The sequence below is a fragment of the Terrapene carolina genome, unplaced genomic scaffold (assembly GCF_002925995.2).
Source record: "Terrapene carolina triunguis isolate 2854851 unplaced genomic scaffold, T_m_triunguis-2.0 Scaffold212, whole genome shotgun sequence".
NCBI lineage: Eukaryota > Metazoa > Chordata > Testudines > Emydidae > Terrapene > Terrapene triunguis.
In genome coordinates, this window is record NW_020664563.1 from 11,099,848 (window position 1) to 11,114,634 (window position 14,787).

The 14,787-nt window shown below is 48.8% G+C and overlaps 1 protein-coding gene across 2 annotated transcripts in view; it reads left to right on the forward strand.

The window, feature by feature from the left end:
• The window catches only part of LOC113407534 (ras GTPase-activating protein nGAP-like), a 279,190-nt gene that overhangs the window by 140,375 nt on the left and 124,028 nt on the right, over nucleotides 1-14,787 (forward strand). For both annotated transcript variants that reach the window (XM_026656145.2, XM_026656146.2), the window contains exon 3: nucleotides 14,635-14,761. In XM_026656145.2, the coding sequence (XP_026511930.1) occupies nucleotides 14,635-14,761 (127 nt within the window). The remainder of the gene's footprint in view (nucleotides 1-14,634; nucleotides 14,762-14,787) is intronic.

Below are 14,787 nucleotides of genomic sequence, written 5' to 3' on the forward strand. Positions count from 1 at the left end.
CACCCCCAGCCGTGCTCACTGGTGGTATCATCAGTGAATGCACGGGAGCACCATGGCCAGCAGGCCGCTGCGCCCAAGTCGAAGGACGCTAAGCGCTTCGACTTGTTCGGACGCAAGGTCTACTCTGCGGGGGGGCTCCAGCTCCGAGCGGCCAATCAACAGGCGCTCCTGAGCCGTTACGCTTTTAACTCATGGTCCTCCATGGGGAAATTCAAGGAGCTGGTTCCCCAGGAGTCGAGGGAGGAGTTTGGGGCTTTGGTAGAGGAGGGTATGCGGGTGACACGTACCTCCTTGCAAGCCTCCCTCGATATTGCGGACTCGGCCGCTAGGACCCTGGCTTCGGGGATAGCCATGCGGCGACTCTCCTGGCTCCAGGTGTCTGGCTTGCCACCAGAGCTGCAGCAGACCCTGCAAGATCTGCCGTTTGAGGGCCAGGGCCTCTTCTCAGATAAAACTGACGCGAGGCTCCAGAATCTGAAGGACTCTAGGACAATGATGCGCTCCCTGGGGATGCATGTCCCGGGGCCTCAGCGCAGACCCTTCAGGCCGCCGCCGCAGAGATTCTACCCTCCCCCGCCTCGTCCTAGACAGGACTTTGCCAGGAGGCGGGGTCGAGGCGGCAGGCGGAGGTCGACCGGCCCTCAACCTGGTCAAAACCAGGGTCAGCCTAGGCCACCTTCAGGGCCTAGGCAAAACTTTTGAAGGTGCGGTCGAGGACGGCACCACGACCGGTACCCAGGATCCAACTCCCCCCTTCCGGGATCGCCTCTCCCGTTTCCACCGTGCTTGGTCCCGTATAACCTCGGACCGCTGGGTCCTTCGCACGGTGGAGAGGGGATACGCCCTCCAGTTTTCTTCGCCCCCCCCCTCCCACTCCCCCTCCCCGTCCCTCTTCAGGGACCCTTCTCACGAGCAACTCCTTACACAGGAGGTTTTTGGGCTCCTCGCTATGGGAGCCATAGAGGAGGTTCCATCGGAGCTAAGGGGGAGGGGGTTTTACTCCCGCTACTTCCTGATCCCCAAGTCGAAAGGGGGTCTTCGGCCCATCTTAGACTTGCGCGGACTCAACAAATTCATAGTAAAGTTGAAGTTCCGCATGGTGTCATTGGGGACCATCATCCCTTCTCTGGATCCTGGAGACTGGTTCGCCGCCCTCGACATGAAGGACGCTTATTTTCATATAGCGATTTATCCGCCTCACAGGCGTTTCCTGCGATTTGTAGTAAACACAGTGCACTACCAATTTGCAGTCCTTCCCTTCGGCTTGTCCTCGGCTCCCAGAGTGTTCACAAAGTGTCTGGCAGTCGTCGCGGCCTTCCTTCGTCGACAAGGGATACAGCTGTTCCCGTACTTGGACGACTGGCTGGTACGCGGCCGCACCAGGGACCAAGTGCAGGTTCATGTCCACATGGTGACACAAACTTTCCACGAGCTGGGCATTCTACTCAACAGAGAAAAGTCCACTCTGGTACCAACTCAAAGAATAGAGTTTATTGGAGCAGTCCTGGACTCCAGACGTGCCCGAGCCATCCTGCCAGACAGCCGCTTTCATACCATCTTAAGCGTCATTCAAGGACTCAGGGCTTTTCCAATCACCACCATAAGAACATGCCTTGCCCTCTTGGGCCACATGGCCTCGTGCACCTACGTAACCAGGCACGCCAGGCTACGACTTCGCCCATTGCAGGCTTGGGTGTCATCGGTCTACCGTCCTCATCGAGACGACCTGAACATGGTGGTCACGGTTCCGGCCTCGGTCTTGGCCTCCCTCACCTGGTGGACGGATCGTACGGCGGTCTGTGCAGGAGTGCCCTTTCACGCCCCACAACCCTCCCTCCACCTAGTCACGGACGCTTCATCTCTAGGATGGGGCGCTCACCTCGGGGAGCACCATACCCAGGGCCTGTCGTCCGTGGCCCAACTAGCCCTGCACATCAACGTCCGAGAGCTGATGGCGGTGCGCCTAGCTTGCCAGGCATTCCTCAACTTCCTACAGGGCCGTTGCGTGTTGGTTCTCACCGACAACACCACGGCCATGTTTTACATCAACAAGCAAGGCGGAGCCCACTCATCGCTCCTATGCCAAGAGGCCATTCGCCTGTGGGACTTCTGCATCGCCCACTCGATACATCTCACGGCATCCTTCCTTCCTGGAGTCCAGAATACGCTGGCGGACCGTCTCAGCAGGTCCTTCCAGACGCACGAGTGGTCAATTCGCCCGGACGTCATCTATTCCGTCTTCCAGAGGTGGGGATTTCCCCAGGTCGACCTCTTCGCATCTCTGGCCAACAGGAAGTGCCAGGCATTCTGCTCCCTACACGGGCGAGCCCCGGGCTCTCGGTCAGACGCCTTCCTTCTAACATGGAGGGATCACCTGTTCTACGCCTTCCCTCCATTTCCACTGGTCCACAGGGTGCTGCTCAAGATCCGCAGGGATCATGCACGGGTGATTCTAGTCGCTCCCGCTTGGCCGAGGCAGCACTGGTACACCACACTGCTGCAGCTTTCAGTACGAACGCCGATCACGCTCCCCTTGAGTCGGGACCTCATCTCCCAGGACCATGGCCGGTTGTGTCACCCCGACCTACAGTCACTCCACCTCACGGCGTGGATGCTCCATGGTTGAGTCGGACAGAGCGGCAGTGCTCGCAGGCCGTCCAGCAGGTTCTGCTGGGAAGTAGGAAACCCTCTACGCGGACCACTTATCTAGCCAAGTGGAAGCGGTTCTCCTGTTGGTGTGAGCAACGAGCTACGTCTCCCTCGCAGGCACCTATCCCCTGCATACTGGAATACCTCCTGTCCCTAAGACAGCAAGGCTTGGCGACATCCTCAATCAAGGTTCACCTCGCCGCTATTTCCGCTTTCCACCCAGGAGAACTTACGTCCTCGGTCTTCTCTAACCCGATGGTCGTTGGATTCCTCAAGGGCTTAGACCGGCTGTACCCTCAGCAACGACAGCCGGTTCCGGCATGGGACCTCAACCTCGTCCTCTCCAGGCTCACAGGGCCTCCGTTTGAACCTTTGGCGACCTGCTCACTCCTGTACTTATCCTGGAAGACAGCCTTCCTCGTAGCCATCACCTCAGCACGGCGCGTCTCGGAACTCAGGGCGCTGACATCCGAGCCCCCATACACAGTGTTCCACAAGGATAAGGTGTAGCTCCGCCCACACCCTGCCTTTCTTCCAAAAGCGATCTCACCTTTTCACGTAAACCAGGACATATTCCTGCCGGTCTTCCATCCGAAACCACACGCTACTCGTCAAGACCAGCGTTTACATTCTTTGGACGTTCGCAGGGCCCTGGCTTTCTATATTGACCGTACAAAACCATTTAGGAAGACGACGCAACTCTTCGTTGCGGTGGCCGACCGGATGAAAGGCTCACCGGTCTCTTCGCAGTGCCTGTCCTCTTGGATCACGTCCTGTATTCGTGCTTGTTACGACCTGGCCGGTGTACCGACGCCACGCATCACCGCCCATTCCACGAGGGCCCATGCCTCCTCGACTGCCTTCCTGGCTCAAGTCCCGATCCAGGACATTTGTAGAGCTGCAGTGTGGTCATCGGTCCACACATTCGCTACTCACTATGCGCTGGTGCAACAATCCAGAGACGATGCTGCTTTTGGGTCAGCGGTTCTGCACACAGCAATGTCTCACTCCGACCCCGCCACCTAGGTGGGGCTTGGGAGTCACCTAACTGGAATGGATATGAGCAAGCACTCGAAGAAGAAAAGACGGTTATTCACCGTTGTAACTGTTGTTCTTCGAGATGTGTTGCTCATATCCATTCCAAACCCGCCCCCCTTCCCCACTGTCGGAGTAGCCGGCAAGAAGGAACTGAGGGGGCGCTGGGTCGGCTGGGGTATATATCCAGCGCCATGAAGGCGCCACTCCAGGGGGCTCCACAGCCGACCCACCGGGGGTTGCTAGGGTAAAAATCTTCCGACGATCGTGCACGCGGCGCGCGCACACCTAACTGGAATGGATATGAGCAACACATCTCGAAGAACAACAGTTACAACGGTGAGTAACCGTCTTTTCCTTCCAACCTCTGCTTAGGGACCTTGAGTGCCTTTGACTTTCATTGAGACTTAGGCTCCTGAGTTCCTAAGTCACTTTTACAAATGTGATTTGGGCTCCTATGTCATTTGGATACTTCTGAAAATTTTACCCGCAGTGCCTTTATTGTTGTGTCTGGCTGAAAGCCCCAGATATAGGCTTTGGTCTTAGGATTTGCACCACAGTATAGTTTGATCATGTAGTTCAGTTGCAAGGATATCTCTGAGCTCTCAACCTACCCTTGTTGAATCCTGGAACTTGCAAGTCAAACTTCTTAACTGGCAAGAAAAGCTTTTGGAATGTCCGTGGATACCGATTTATATCCCAGGGGTCAGTCTGCTGCAGGGTCTAACATTGAAACAGCAGCTCCAGGAAGGCCAGTTCAGGGTTAGACAATACTCAAGATAGTGGAGTCTTGCAGCTTGCCAGGAAAAAGTTACTTGAAGAAACAACTCAGAACCTAAATCCCATAATGGGCACTGAAGTGGCAGCATTTCAGGATTCTCTTCAATCCTGTGCTGAAATGCTCAGTAAATGGAATCGATTTGGTCGGGGTGTTGGGGGGGAGCAGGAGGAATACTATTTAGACAAGGCTTAATATGCTACATAGGTCATGGAGCTTTGGTTCTGCCCTTGCAGGTGTTTCTGTGCCACCTACTCTTGGAGTACATCTGACCCAGTCTAAAGCAGCTGACACAGCATGTCTAAGACTTCTCCAATGTTGAGATATGCCAGGTTGCTGCCTGGAGCTCATTTTACACATTTATGCAGCATTACTTCTGTGAATTGACAGCTAGATCTGGTGCCTGAGGGCAGTTGTGCAGTATTAAACTAGTTCTCCTTACACCTTAGGGTGATTAATGCTAGTTAACTTCCCAAGAGTGGGAAGCAGTACTGACAATACTTCAGGGAGAAAGAAAGGTTACTAAGGGCATGGCTACACTTGCAAATGTAGAGCACTCTGAGTTAAACCAGCCTTCGTAGAGCGCAGTAGGGAAAGCGCTGCAGTCTGTCCACACTGATAGCTGCAAGCGCACTGGCGTGTCCACATTTGCGGCACTTGCAGCGGCATTGGGAGTGATGCATTTTGGGCAGCTATCCCACAGAGCACCTCTTCCCATTCTGGCGCTGTGGCTTATGGGAAGGGGAAGGGGGAGAGGGGTGCCGGGCATTCTGGGTCCTGTCCCATCGGTTCGTATCCCAGCAATCCCTCTGCTTCTGTCCACAATTGGCACCATCTTTCAACGTTTTTTGTACTGCGCGCTCTGTCTTCCCTTTCGGTCTGCGGGAATGGAGCCCGAACTGCTGAGGAATATGCTGATGAGTCTCGCCAGCACATCACATTTGACAGTCGAGTTATTCTTTAAGATCCAAAGTGACAGCGAGGACTCCGACGATATCGACTCGAGTAATGTATATGACAGAAGATTGCTTATGGCATTCACGGACATGCTCACCACTGTGGAACGGCGCTTTTGGGCTCGGGAAACCAGCACTGAATGGTGAGATCACATCGTCATGCAAGTCTGGGATGACGAGCAGTGGCTGCAGAACTTTCGGATGAGAAAAGCCACTTTCATGCAACTATGTGATGAGCTCACCCCTACCCTGCGGTGCAAGGACACAAGATTGAGAGCTGCCCTGCCAGTAGAGAAGCGAGTGGCTATTGCAATCTGGAAGCTGGCAACTCCAGACAGCTACTGATTGGTCGCTAACCAGTTTGGAGTGGGGAAGTTGACCACTGGAATCGTGTTGATGCAAGTGTGCGGGGCCATTAATCACATCCTGCTCAGAAGAACCGTGACTCTGGGTAACGTGCATGACTTTGCACAAATGGGTTTCCCTAACTGCGGAGGTGCGATAGATGGGACGCATATTCCAATTCTGGTACCAGCCCACCTAGTCTCAGAGTACGTTAATCGGAAGGGCTATTTCTCTATGGTTCTTCAGGCACTTGTGGATCACCGTGGGCGTTTCATTGACATTAACGCAGGCTGGCCCAGAAAGGTGCATGACACACACATCTTTCGGAACACTGGCCTGTTCAGGAAGCTGCAAGCTGGGACTTTTTCCCCAGAACAGAAGATCACCGCAGGGGAAGTTGAAATGCCCATTGTGATCCTTGGAGACCCTGCAGACCCTTAACTACCGTGGCTCATGAAACCCTACACGGGGAGCCTGGACAGCAGCAAGGAGCGGTTCAACAACAGGCTGAGCCGGTGCCGAATGACTGTGGAGTGTGCTTTTGGCTGTTTAAAGGGCCGCTGGTGCAGTCTGTATGGGAAGCTGGACCTGGCTGATAACAGCATCCCTGCGGTTATATCCGCATTCTGTATCCTCCATAACATTTGTGAAGGGAAGGGTGAAAGCTTCACTCAGGCATGGAACTCGGAGGTTCAACACCTGGAGGCTGAATTTGAACAGCCAGAGAGCAGGGCTATTAGAGGGGCCCAGCGCCAGGCTGCAAGGATTAGGGATGCCTTGAGGGAGCAATTTGAGGCTGAAAGCCACCAATAATGTCTGGTGCCCTGCATGGGAGTGAAGTGCAGTGGTTCCAATGTGAGTAGTAATGTGTGTTTGCTACGTATGATACACTGATTTGCAGTGCCTGTTGCTTTCCTGGGCTAAGGTATCTTTTACTTTATGCAATAATAAAGAATGTTTTCAAAGCAAAAAAAATCGGTTTATTGAAAAGAAACACAACTGCTTGGGAAACAAAAAGGGCAAGGGGGTGGGGTGGGGAACGGTACAATCACAGATTTGCGTATGTCCTGTTATCATACTCAGCCTTCCTGTTTGGAGTGCTGTGCAATGAGGGCTGCACTTCAGGATGGCTATACTGCATGGTGATGGGGGTTGAGTGCAGTGGGTAAGGGTCGTAGTTTTCAGGGCTGGGTGGTGAAGCTACAGGTGTTGGAGGCAGCTGGTGGCGATAAGAACCCGGATGTTGGGGAAAGTCAGTTGGAGGTGAAATGGGGGCACAAGGGAAAGAATTTTGGGACAAGGGCTGGGAGGATGGGGGGCACAGTAGTGCTCCGCCTGCACGGCTATGAGCGCCTGGATCGAGTCCGCTTGGCGCTCCATGATGCTTATCAGCCACTCCGTGCTTTGGTGCCAGCGATCTGCATTCTGCTGGCGGACCCTCCTTTCACTCTCCCACCACTCCTGCACTTTTTGATTTTCATTAAGGGACTGCTGCATGACTTTATGCAACATGTCCTCTTTGCTTCTACATGGCCTCTTCCTGATTCTTTGCAGCCTCTCAGCCGGTGATAACACAGACAGAGCAATGATTCCCCCGTACTTAAGGAGGGCAAGCACAGTCTACACAATAACATAATTTGCCGGTCCCAAAGCAAGTGCACATAACCCACGGGAGCCCCAAAATGGTGAGTAAGCACAGGGTCAAGGGAGACTGATTATTTCATGGCTGTACTGTCCTCTGGGTTTCTGTGCCTTGGGGAGAGCCAATAGCTGCAGGGGGCCCCTGTACTGAACACTGTCCCCACATTTTCCACAGGAGTTCGTCCTGGAAGATATCTCACTGCTGAGGGTGACCTTGGAAGCAAGGGAGGTAGGCATTCCGCAGCTCCTTCACTTTAACCCCGCAATGCAGTGCATCCCGGTCATAGCCCCTTTCCGTCAGGGCCGGCTCCAGGCACCAGCCGAGCAAGCTGGTGCTTGGGGCGGCAGATTGTTCGAGGCGGCATTCTGCCCAATCCTAGGGCGACACAGACGCTTGCTTGTTTGTTTGTTTGTTTGTTGTGCCGCTCCGGCCGCCCTGTAGGGGGCGGCGGCGTGGAGGACGGGAGCGCCCTGCAGCAAGCCCGGCAGGGCAGTCCGCGTCCTTCCCTCCCAGACGACCGGAGCGGCGTGGAGCCTCCCGGCAGGCGGCGCACCAATTGGGGCCGCATGGTAGCGCCCCACTGAAGCCCTGGCCGCCCCCCTTCTCTCTCTCCCCTCCTTCTCCCCCCCCGCTAGCCAGGGCACGTCTGCAGCGCAGGGAGTCCCCCTGCACCCTGGCTCTGGCCGCACCGCAGTTTTTGTTTGTTTGTTTGTTTTTTGCTTGGGGCGGCCAAAAAGCCAGAGCTGGCCCTGCTTTCCATCATGGCCCTTGATATCTGGAGCGCAGCTAGGACTGGACAGCTTCCTCCCCACAAACACTGATGAGGTCCAGCACCTCGCCATTGCTCCATACTGGGGATCACCTGGCGCATGGAGGCATGATCACCTGGAAAGATTCGCTGAGAGCACTCCACGCCTTGCTGAGCAAACAGGAAGGGGATTTTCAAAATTCTCAGAGAATTTAAAGGGCAGGTCTGACAGTTGGTCACCTAAGGGCAGGGCAGTAGAGTTCAAAGTGATGACCAGAGTGGCTAGAACAGGCATTGTGGGACACTTCTGGAGGCCGATCAGAGCGCATTAACAGACGAGGGCGTCCACACTGGCGTCACAGCGCTCCAGCGGCGGCGCATCAAATGTTGTTCCACTCGCCAAGGTGGAGTACCAGGAGCGCTCTAGCCACAGAGACAGAGCGCTCTATGTGCCTTGCCAGTGTAGACGGGTCATGAGTTAGAGTGCACTGGGCTGCTTTAATGCGCTCTAACTCACAAGTGTAGCCACACCCTTAGTAAATAATGCTAGTTTAAAATGACAGTATGGATCCCTGATTCCCCTGCCACTTACCTTCCTCTCTTCTTCAGAGTCTTTAACCCTGTTTTTGAGTTTGTTTAGACTGAAAACACAGTTTCAAACAAGAATAATTTTACTGAACCCAGCACTGTTTTAAGACAGACTTAGGCCAAATCTACTCTAACAATTTTGGCTGGCGTAGCAATTTTGGTTGCGGGTCTGACTCTTTTTTTAGACATTTCAATACCTACAAAAGCCCTAGTGTAGATGCAGTTATACCACCATAAATTGCTTTCGCTGTATAGCTTATTGTGCCCTTATAAATTATACTGGCAAAATGACTTTTTTGATTATATAAGCTGCATCTACAGGAGCAGAATTTGCTGATAGTTGTACCAATAAACCTCTTATAGTGTAGGGCAGTGGTTCTCAAACTGTGGGTCCAGACCCCAAAGTGGGTCACGACCCCATTTAAATGGGGTCCCCAGGGCTGGCTTAGATTTGCTGGAGCCCAGGGCCAAAGCTGAAACCCAAGCCCCACAGCCCAGGGCTGAAGCCCGAGCCGCACTGCCCAGGGCCAAAGCCGAAGCCTGAGGGCTTCAACCCTGGGCGGCGGGGCTTGGGTTACAGGCCCCCTGCCTAGGGCTGAAGCCCTTGGGGCTTTGGCCTTCCCGCCCGGGGCGGCGGGGCCGAGGCTTTGACTTTGGCCTCCCAACCCAGGGCAGCGGGGCTCAGGCAAACTCAGGCTTTGGTCCCTCGTCCTGGGGTCATGTAGTTATTTTTGTTGTCCGAAGGGCTTCATGGTGCAATGAAGTTTGAGAACCCCTGGTGTACGGCACCCAATTTAGAAAAACACTAAGTGAAAAGGAGATGGGTTGGAGTCAAGGCCTTTGCTTTTGTAAAACCTTCCACTTGAAGGTTCAGTTTATGCAAAGAAACATATCTGGGACCCTGGCAGACATTGCTTTCCAAATGGTCCTGACTAAGAGTACATGTGCTAGTCCCAAGAGAGTTAATTTACAGTTAGTATGCAAGTATCCGTCATTTTCTGCTAACTTTCAACTGTTGACCTTCTCACCAATGCTATCTCATCCTCTTTAGCGCTACCTTAGACACAACTTAAAAATAAATCCTGGAATTTCAACTTCATACTCTTTTATTTGTCAGAATTATATTCCACCCTCTGACTCCACCACCTCAACCAAGCTTCACAATCATCATTGCTGTGTACAGTATTAAACTGTTTGTGTGTGTGTATGTGTGTGTGTGTGTATATATATATATATCTATATGCATCCGAAGAAGTGGGCTGTAGCCCACGAAAGCTTATGCTCTAATAAATTTGTTAGTCTCTAAGGTGCCACAAGTACTCCTGTTCTTTTTGCGGATACAGACTAACACGGCTGCTACTCTGAAACATATCCAGGTTAGGTGCTTATATCTTTCAGTATTCTTTTATCTTCTGGTGTGTTAAAATTCTTATTGCTTCTATAGTGCAACAGTAATTTAGAGAGAACAAGCAAACATCCCCTATAGTTCCTAGATTGTACATTCTCTGATTATATCTACTGTATCTCATTTCACATCTTTTAGGGCATATCATAGGCTGAGATGTTACATTGGAGGAATAAGACAGATTGCTCACTTAGAGACACAGATCTGATTCATTAGGCAGACAAATGTACAGTTTCTAATTTCAGGTGAAAGATATATTTGGCTGCTTGGGATATCAGGTAGTTGGACCTCTGGAACATGCAGCTTTTTGAGTCATCCAGCAAGCTATTTTTAACTAGTCTAAACTTACATTTTCTACTCCTCTCTGGCCCTTGGTTAACATATAGGAGATAGTAGAGCACTTGGCTTGGGGGAAAAAACGGGCAGTTATTACTGTCTGTGCCCTGGCTAGGGATTCTCTGTAACTAGACCAAGAAAGATGGAAGTTTCATCCACATGTAAATTATGGGAGTCTCTGGTTAGAGGGACTAACAATAGTGATAAGACTCTTCTCAAGCATCTGAGCTTGCCTTTCCTGGAAATAGTGTACTTCAACTTCAGTTTAGTTGATTCTTCCAGACAAGATTTCTCACATGTTGAGATGGGCATGTTGATTCTCATCCTCCCCGAGAGGAAGCTAAAGATTTTGAATATACATGGTGTGATCAATGTCAATCTTACTTGCTGCAGAGAGTTTAAAGGGCAGAGAGAGGATTGTAGCTGTTCATAGATCTTCAAGGCATATTTGATACCTGTATTAATTACAGTACCCAAGTTAGGATTTCATGTGTGTGGAAGGCAATCAGAGTTGTGAACCTTGCCACTAGTTAAAGAGCCCTAATCAAGTTTTAGGCAACTGTTGGGTCTCAAATATCTGGGGGAAAATGGTCCTATTTAATGGATTTCACTGGTACTTGTTGAATAGTATATTCAACGTGATGCAGAGCTGGTAAAATGCTGTAAGAAACTATTGAATAAATATTGAATAAACTCTATGAAAAATCACAAAGATCCACTGGATAAGACACTCATTAAATATTATTATACCTGTCTGGTATCAGCACCAAACATGGACCAATGAGTCAGGTAAATTTCGCTCATGCATTTCTGCACAGATACTTTTCTGCCCTTTTTGTTTTTCTCAGTAATAGCTCCTTCCACTGGCCATAATCCCCTCTAGGACACAGTGAATTGATGATACAGCTGAAAACTAAGCTTAGGCATAGCTGCAGAAACTTGGACCTCCTACTAACAAAGAATATAGATTAGAAACCTTGTTGGAAGGTCGGCCTCTGAGAAGCGGGAAACCTATTATCCCATTGTCTGCCTTTGCATGGCTAGCAGAATGGATGCAGGGATACCAGCCTCAACTGATGGATCTGAGGTCTAGTAGGGTTAGTCATGTAAAAGTAAAAATAGTTACCGGGTGGCAGAGTCTGATGCAAGAAGATAGACAAAGGTGTAGAGAAGCTGTATTTAGAGAGAAGGGACTATATCCACTTTGTGGGCTAATTAGCAATCTAGTCTTAGTTCCTTTGCTTTTGAGCTTCCCTGTATTGACTACAGAATTAGAACTAGAGTGGTGGTGCATGTCTGCTTAAAGGGTAGTTGTCACAAATCAGCACCTTGAGGCTTTGTGGGTGAGGTTAAGTGGAGTAGGGCACAGGATACTATGAAGATATTACATGCAGCATTCAACAAGAGCAATCTAAAAGAAAATGCAGAGATAAAGATTGATAAAAGAAATGAAAAAGCATTCAGTAGGAAATATGCCTAAATGGTGTCGGCAAATGAAAACTGCAAATCTAATATTTGATCTTGTTTGAATGAGTGTAACACAAACCAAAAATATTAGTGTCCACTTAGTTTACTAATACTCTCTCAAATAGACCTCATTCATCAAATCGTCTGAGTAAAAATCCACCATCAAACTATAAAGTTTCAAATAGAATATCCATGAGGGAATTGGGAAATTTATTTTGAAAAAATGAGCAATGCTTGAAGGAGGCAACAGACAAGCATAGTATCAAATTACATTTAAAAAGAAGACCTTAAGAGAAATGTTAATATTGCACGATTAAGTACTCAAAAGTCAGGAAATGCCGGAGCTAAGATTGCATGAGCCCTTAAGGTACAATCTATAACTAGATGATCACATACATTTCTCAAATAATACAACATATTATTCATATTTTATATGCCTTTGATACAAATTACCAATATCTTTTGCTATTACTGTTACTTTGTGTTATGCCAGACAGGAACAATAAAAGACATTTATGTATAAGGTGCACAGCGAGGCTGAGTTTTTCACTCCATAAATTATAAGATGCAATTTTTTCCTTCAACCATATAAAGAACATGATCCTGTGTGTAATGTGAAATATTATGTGACCATGCAATTAAAGACTGTATCTCAGTGTCATATGCACAAGAAGGTAGAATAAGTTACATTTCTTGACTTTTGAGTGCTTATCTGTGCAGAGTTAATGTCTCATAGTTAATTTTTAATTGAAAATTTATAGAATAAGTAATTTGGAAAGGGGGGAAAAAACTGCATAGTTCCAGATTGGTGGTACGCTGCTAGTGCAGTTTCCCGTGAGGCCAGGTCTCCTTTAGAGTCATTGTTTAAAAAATATTGTATAAAATAATTGCTGTGCATGTCTGAAGTTTGCATTTTTTTCAGTGTTTTCTAATTCTGTCAAATCTCAGCCAGTTTTCACTAGAGCACTTAGTAACCACTGACAAAGGACTATTGCCCTGCTAAAACATCAGTTTTCTACCTACAGTCATTTCATATGCAGAGCTATTCAAAAAAGATGGCAAGAATTTGTTTGTTGAGGAACAATTTTGTTCACTCTCCTTATAGTCTATTACAGCTCAAAAGTTTTCTCAAACTTATGGAGAAACTAGATACAGAAAATTTCAGCCCAGTCAGTGAAACTTAAGGAAATATCTAAATAACTGAAAATAGTGGGCTATAATGGAAATATATAAGCAACTGAAAATACAGACATTGGTAGCAGTCTACCTATTGTAGGGGGGTAGTCCAACAAGGGGAACCAATTGTCTTGGTTCAGGGATAGCTGCGTTTTCAGCCTCTCAGTAACTCTGAGTGCAACCCTGCAGGTGATAGACCTCTTGCCTTCATCTCGCTGGGAAAATTGTGGGATTCCTCCCTGACTCTCAGACTGGGTCGTGGGATATAGCACCCTGTGAACTGACTGACTTCCTCAGCAGACCCGACTGGGTTAGAGCCCTGCCAGTTTTCTCTTCAGGAGCTGTGACCTTTTTCAAAACAAAGTATTCAGTCTCAATAGCCAGAACAGAGCACAGCAAAAGCAAAGGGTTAGTAATGCAACACTCTGCACACACATCTCGTATTGGCCTGACCTAAAGCTTAGGTAGATCTGGCTTATCCAGACACCTCCATGTCTGGGAACTGAGGTTCAGTCTGCTTCCCCACTGTCCCTGAGTCTCTTTCCCTGTTTTCAGGGGCAGACCTTTCATCAGTCCCAAATCTCTTTGTCTCCCTGCCTCTATTGAACTTGGCCAAACCAATTTACGTGGTTGGGGGGAGAGAGAGTTCCAAGCAGTTGATTCTGTGTTGTCCATTAATTATTGGTAAATGGGTGGCTATCAGAAGTTTCTCCACACTCTTATCTGTGTGCATTCTAACCCATGTATAACCTTTAGCAATTAATAAATCTGAATAAGCCTGCATTAACCCTTAGTAATCATATAGCAAATGCTATAACAATCAAACACAGAGATGTGTATATATAATATTCATAAAATATTTCAGGCATCTTCCATCTCCTTCTCATCAGTAACAACCTTCATTCAAAAGTTCCTCTGTCCTTTTTGTATGCCATACTGATCAGAACAGTGGTCCATCTATCCAAGTACAGTATCTTGATTCCAGTCCTCTGTTATAGTTGATTGTAATGACTGTGTGTCTTTGTTGGCAGTAGTTACTTCATGCTTTTGTAGAGTCTCGAGGCCTTGGGTTTAAGAAGCCTTGTAATCTGATTAGTAAATTCTGCCTGATTTTAACAGTATGGAAATGAGTAGCACTTCAGACCAATGGCTCTTGGTCCTCAGTAATAGGGAAACCAGTTTCCAGGTACAAGATTTACCTTGTAATTGTATATGTTGTTTGTTTTTGTTGCTTGGTGTCTTTTTGGCACAGACACGTGTACCTCTGTGTGCTATGCACAAGTCTCTCTGCATAGTTGCATTTCCTGGTAGCTCACTTCTTTTATAATAAACTTACTTCCCCTTTTCTGGATTGTAACCTTTCCAGAATTTTGTGGTAAGGTTGGATCTGCTGCATCCTGTCTGAATATTATTGCCAGATCAGTGAAAAATTAAACAAATCTCATTGTGACTGAGTATTAGAATAAATATATAATGACAAATTAAAGATGTTGGTATCTTTTTCTGTAGATGCCTGTGGAGGGGCTACAGGAGCAGCAGGCAGAATCTACCAAAGGGCGGTGCCTGCGACGTACAGTAAGCGTCCCATCTGAGGGTCAGTTTCCTGAATATCCACCAGAGGGAGCCACTAAGCTTGGTAAGTTACAAAATTAGAAAAGCAAT